The sequence below is a fragment of the Cryptosporidium ryanae genome (genome assembly GCF_009792415.1).
Source record: "Cryptosporidium ryanae isolate 45019 chromosome Unknown contig_62, whole genome shotgun sequence".
Classification (NCBI taxonomy): domain Eukaryota; phylum Apicomplexa; class Conoidasida; order Eucoccidiorida; family Cryptosporidiidae; genus Cryptosporidium; species Cryptosporidium ryanae.
Genome location: NW_027125519.1, coordinates 1 through 6176, shown reverse-complemented (window position 1 = coordinate 6176; position 6176 = coordinate 1). Strand labels below are relative to the sequence as shown.

General features: G+C 47.7%; 2 protein-coding genes across 2 annotated transcripts; both read right to left on the bottom strand.

The window, feature by feature from the left end:
• Positions 1–1589: 1589 nt before the first annotated feature.
• On the bottom strand, positions 1590–4151 carry FG386_003060 (uncharacterized protein; the record flags this gene model as incomplete). Its single annotated transcript, XM_067342288.1, has 1 exon — positions 1590–4151. The coding sequence occupies one exon, from the start codon at positions 4149–4151 to the stop codon at positions 1590–1592; it is 2562 nt and encodes an 853-aa protein (XP_067198356.1).
• Positions 4152–4785: 634 nt separating this feature from the next.
• FG386_003059 (signal peptide protein) lies at positions 4786–5856 on the bottom strand (the record flags this gene model as incomplete). Its single annotated transcript, XM_067342287.1, has 1 exon — positions 4786–5856. One exon carries the CDS (start codon positions 5854–5856, stop codon positions 4786–4788), a length of 1071 nt encoding a protein of 356 aa, XP_067198355.1.
• Positions 5857–6176: the final 320 nt, after the last annotated feature.

Below are 6176 nucleotides of genomic sequence, written 5' to 3'. Positions count from 1 at the left end.
CTGCACCACAATGTTTCCCTTGATTATCCCGTGTCCCAGAATACATATGGTGTGTGTTCACTGCATAATGTACGGACTCGGTTACACTCCGGTCAGTGTTGACTTGTCCGCTTTAGAAAAAGACTTTGCTTGCGAGAGGGAAGCAGTTTTTGATCTCAAATCCTGTAAAGTTAGTAATTACAATGATATAAAAACCGATATCGGTATCTTTAATGTCGAAGGGTGTGCAGAGGAAACAAAACGGGAGAGGAAGTCTTCGTTGATTTGCAAAAGAAGGTACATGTGGTTGAAAAGGGGAGGGGTGAGTCACTGCGTGGTTTGTGGAACGAGCACTAGAATAAACTCAGACTTCTTTGACAGACTGCAGGTGCCTATAGAGATAAGTCACTCCACGTACGGAGAAGAGAGACGTCGCGGCTCTAGCGTTCAAGTCCCCAATAATTATGTCTTGTCATCGGGGTCCCAAGAAGAGCGAGACAAAGACAAATTGCGTGAGGACGCAATTGTTTCGAACCTGAATGCGATAGTTGAACTCAGGGACGTTTTGACAAGTGACTACAGGAGTAAGAGGGTTGATTCGATACTGGAAAAGCTGTACAAGGTGTTTGCCGATATTACCGTGATCAACATCAATAATTACCTTCTCAAGTACATAGACTCAAATTTAGGTACTGAATGTAGTTCAAACAAGAGTTTAACAAGGAGGTGCTCGATACAAGAGGCGTACAGATGCATCCCTCGGGCGTCTGTTGGGCTGGTATCGCTATCGAGTTCAAAACTGAGATACGTGGTTCACCGAATACTCAAAGACTTGGAAGACAATCCGAAGGTTAAGATCATGGTGGTATCTGGTTTTTGGCAGCAACTTGACTTTTTGTACTATACATTAACAACAGTACTCAATATTGGGGTCTGTCGCTATTACCCTCACACGCCCAAGGCGGAATTGCTGAGCACAGTTTCTAACTTCAAGAGCGAAAATAAGAGCTTCTCTGTGCTGCTGTTGAGCGTAGAGTTGGGGTCTCACGGACTTGATTTGTCCTGCGTTTCGAACATCTACATACTAGATCCAATCCTGGACGAGTCCGTCGAGAACCAAACAATTTCAAGGGCACACAGGATCAGATCAAAGGGTGACGCGCTTTACTGCAAAAGCAACTGCGTTAAAGCCACATACTGTCTGGTGGAAGACACATTTGACGATCTGCTGTACGACTACCTGCAGTACAAAAGGGAATTCCGCAGCCGCTCGAGGGACGGAGCTGACGGTTTCAGGGAGCCAACAGCAGGCGCGCGCGCGGCGACCGAAGCCGCAAACCGCGGGGCGGGCTCTGCCTTCCTGAGCGGCAGCGACAGAAGGCGGCGCCGCGCGGCCTCGAGCAAGTGGGGAAGGCGGAAAGCGTCCTCCCAAGGCGGGAATTCCCATTTGAGGAGTCGCAGAAACATGGGAGACCCAGATCCAGAAAGTGAGGACGCGGTACCGCGCGAGGGCGGTTGCCAAAATGTAGATTTACACGGAATCGAGCCCTCCAGTTTGCTGCTCAGACTTTTTGCATGCCGGAGACTGAACGGGTCGGAGACTCCGGACTCTACGCCCTTCTAATTCTGCCTCTGCACGAAACCCTTGCTTTTGTACCCAGCTTGTTCTCCATTTCCTTCAATTTCGTTATTTTCCCGGCGTTCATGCTCCTCACACTGTTTATAAACTTTATTCTATCGTTCTCGTTGAACTTGAGGAAGCCGAGGTCCTCTACTCCGGAGCGCAGCTTCTTCTCGTGCGCGCTCATAGATTCGTGGTTTAGTCTGCCTAGAATCCTCCTCCCGCCGCGCACCGCCATCAAGCCCCTTATGTGTCCTCTTGAGTTCTTCCCCACAATCTTCATTCCGTGTTCGGGGTTCTGTTGGTACGCGTCCGCGGGTCCAGACTCGTCTCTCGAATTGAGCAGCTCGTTGGTTCTGCTCAAATACTGGCTTTGCTGCAGGGGGAAGCCGTTTAGACTCTCCTTCACCATTCTTTGTCCCTGAATGAATTTGTAGTACTCCTCCTGAGGATCGGATTCCTGCATTATGTATTCGTGAATCGGCAGGAACGATTTCGGTATTCTAGATTTTCTAGACTGTGACCCGTTTAGTCTGCTCAAGGCTGGATCGACGTTGTAGTGAATTTCATCCATGTACTTTTTCCTCTTCAAGAGCGCCTCATTGTGGCTTTTAAGCGAGTTGTAGTAGGTTCTCCAGGTCTTTCCTATCCCCTCTCCTTTGTATATCGTTTTGCTCGAGTCTAGCAACTCGCTCAGGTCGTACTCCACCCTCGTTTCCGGACGCGAGTCGTACTCCTTCGGCGGGCCGCTGCTTGGACCCGAACCCGCAGTCTCTTTCTCGCCCGCAGGCAAAGCACGCACTCTGCTCGAACTACCGCTTCCCGCTGCCAGTGATTGGATATCCCTGTAGTCCTTGGTATCAGTTTTGTCCGCATAGCCGTGTGTCTGACTGTGTCCGTGAAAGTAGGCAGCACTGCCGCTGCAACCAACGCTTGTTTTACCGCCCTTAGTTGACTCCGTCCTCTCAAGCAAGTCCCTGTGCTTGAGTTCGAGCTCGTTCATTAATTCGTCAATGTCGCCCTCGTCCCTCTTTTTTTGAAGGTCGTATGACGTTTCCTCCATGTACTTCTGCACCCCTTCTTCTTTGGTCTTGTGGTTCTTTCTCTCAAAGTCGTCGTCCCATAGGTATCTTTCGTCGTTTTCGCTGTTGTCGTCCAGTTCGTCAAAGTAGGCTTCCAAATTTGAATCCGCAGGAACCTGGGATATATTCCTGACCATCGCAACGCCTCTGTTGCTTACTATGGCCTTTATCACATTCTCCTGTCTGTAGGAACTGCTAGAGGCCAGGCTTTTCGCCTTTTGATAAAAGCTCTTTTTTAGCTTATCCTCGTTCGAGCTATCTATGTTAGTCGACAGGTTCTCGTTAAGCAGCAGCACCTGACTCTTGAATAGTTGAGATGTGGGGAGTTGCTCCAGCAGCCACGGGAACTTGAGAGGTATTTTGTTGGCGTCAAAGGCCAGCTGCAGTCCGCTTGCCGTCTGATTCTTTTTGCTTCTTGTGTTGCTTCCTGCAAAGCCGTCATCCGATACGGACACATCGTCTTTTGCGTAGCTCACCGCCAGGGTTGAGGCCGTTTCCTCTGTTAGGTCGTTGCCGTACCTCGTGCCTTTTATGCCAGCAGAGGGCTGCAGCCTGAACTGTCTGAAGAGTATTGCGTCCTTGTTGTATTTGTCCTTCTCGTAAACGCCCAAGGCCTTTTCCTCACCCATCGTTTCGTAGTCAAATTTAGTTCCCATGCTTGGGAGGTACTTGGAGGTCCAGGACTGCGCTCTTTCCTTTGTCACGTCCTTTTCCAGCTCCAGCGACAACTGCAAAAGCGGGTTTCTGTCAAATATTTGCTTGTTGTTTCTGTAGTTCCACACAAGTGGGCCGCAACCTGCTCCGTCAACTAGCGAATCACTGCCTCCTCTGTTAACGGCCTGGTCATACAACACTTCCCTTTTAATTCCGCAAAGTTCTGTAGACGCGTGCGATATGGCGGAAACGAAAGATGGGTATGCAGACAGCTGTTTCTCTAATTGTGTTTCTCCTTTCACGTGCAGGGAAACATTTTCATAGTTCATCTCAAACTTCTTGGACTGCATTCTGTCTAAAAACCTAATCACGAACTCCGCCGCCTTCGCCTCGGTCACAAAGTCCTTAAAGGGCGTCGATTCCAGGCTTGTTCCGGTATTGGCGTTTGGATCCTCGCTACTGTTGCCATTTTCCAGTATATTCCAGTCCTCTATCATTCCATTTATCCCACTTTTTATGTCCAGTTCTCCGCTTTTCCTCCCATTTTCATTCAGTATTGACTGCAGCTTAGACGAGTACTTTTTACTTATCGCAACACACAGGTCGTCTGTCACATGTACGTCCCTTTTCGGAGCTTCTATTGCTCCCGGTATTACACTCAGAATCTTGTATGAATTCGGCGTGTTTTTAGAGCACTTTCTAGCCGATTCCAGTATACTTCTCGACGAGTTTATCGCACTGTTTATCCTCACGACCGTTGAACTCCTCAGCTTGTTGAACCTTTCAATGTTAAACATCTCGCTTTTTCCACTCATTTCCAGTTTCCCGAAAGTCTCTCAACCTCAATATAGCTCAGTTTATCCCTTTACGGCTCAATTTTATTGCATAAATAGCCTTAATTATATTGTCCACATGACAATTAGCAAACAAACTAAGTTATGTCTTAATTTGAACGGCTGCTTGGGGTTGAAGGCGAAGGACGCCAAAGTGAGGACCCTAAGCAGACAGTTAAGTCAGAAACGACGCCAGTCTCGCCTTTCAAGGCAGTGTATTCGCATAAATATGCGTCCTCAGGCCCTCTGAATAATTAAGTGATCACGCCGACATGCACACGCACAGGGTATGGGCCGGAAGATAAAACGCATGAAACAAAAATAAGTGGTTGCCGTTAAAAATCTGGTAAAGTGGGGGGTTTAGCAAATACAAATGGCTTGGAGCGTATTTACGTGAGCGAAGCGACACTCCCACCCACATTCGAATCCCGGAGGCAACAAGATAAACCCATAACAACTAAAAACTAAAAAGGCTGTGCAAACTGAGCGCTTTACGCAGTGCATGTATGCACAGGCATGAGCATGCGCATGCATGCGAAACAAGCATTCCGGTTTCCAACGCTCTTGTGGAACGTTCCAGTATGGGAGAACAGAAGGGCGCGCGCGGAGTGGGGAGTCAGTCAATGATATATTTCTGAAAACCGAGTTGGAGGTACGTTATGTTCGAGGCTTGCGTTGAGTTGGGCTGATCTGAAGACTCGGAGCTCAAATCTTCGGATTCGGAGAGGTATTGCGAGCAGTTTGAGTGACTGTGCAGAAGCTGGTCGCCCTTGAAAGATGCATTTTTAACTGGGATATCGCCGCTTGATTCGTTATTTGCGTAGTAAAGTTTGACTGGAACCTCGAACATGGGTGTCAGTTTTCTGTTTTTCTCCTCGTCCCCCACTTTCTGAGGAAGAGAAGCGTTACAGCGTGCGTTGAATTCGTCCGTTTCCTTGTATGTGTTGTTGCTCAATGAACGGTCCTGACCACTCGTTGACTCCCCGAGCTCGGGATTGGCCTCCGAAGGGCCTTCGTCTTGCTTGACGCAGGGCGAGCTGCAGTTTTCGAGTGCGGTGTTGTTGTTTCTCAGGTCGGCAGAACAAGCAGTCTTTGCCTTAACCAACTGGGAGTCATTGTTCTCGGAAAGTTTGTCGTACAGCTCCTGATCTATTAGTTCCGAGGTGGTAAAACTATCAGTTGAAACGTTGTATTCAAGAATAGGGGAATTACCGTGGTTGAAGTTCTCAACATTGCTTAAATCAAGGTGTTTGTTAAATACTTCAAAGTAAACAGTTTCGATAACGTAGCTGTAGAATTTCCAAAAAGACATTAGTTGTATTGACGAGCAAACGTCAACAGAGTTAGGTATTCCTCTTTCATATGGAGTTTTCGCAGCAATTTGTTTGAGGTACTGGTTCGCGACTCGACCGTCCTTGACTTCATATAAATAAGACTTGTCACTTTCTTTAGAGGATGAATAGTTGAAAAAGTGTTTTAAAAACTTGGTCACGTTCCTTCCAGCTGCTTTGCTACCTCTGATTGAGCCAAGTTGAAGAGGGGCTTTGTCGCCATTGTTGGCCCTCAGATCACAATATCCGCTCCTTCCGGGGGACAAACTGCCCTCAACTGATAAAAGAGTCCTCTTCAGGGTTGAAAATAATAATATAATTGCCGAAAACGCATAAAATAAACCAGTTCTTGTCATTGATTCGCCATATTAATCGCGAGTCCCCTCTAAACAGACAACCTCTGCCTCTTTTTTGTCTTGTTGAAATACGAACCCTTGGCTACCTTTGCTCTTAACTTCGCCTGTCACCAATTGCTTACGAATCAGGTCGATTTCAGTCGAGGATTTGTAGTTTGCCTTGGGCGGGGAAAACGGGTGCCAAGCATAAGTTAGGGTTTTGGCGGTAACGCGAATGCTCCAGTTGGTGTAGAATAACCCGTGGATAAGCAGGTGGTGGCAGTTAAAAGGACGTTGTTGGAAGTATGGGCATTTCCCGGATACGACGTGTTTGTGTTAGG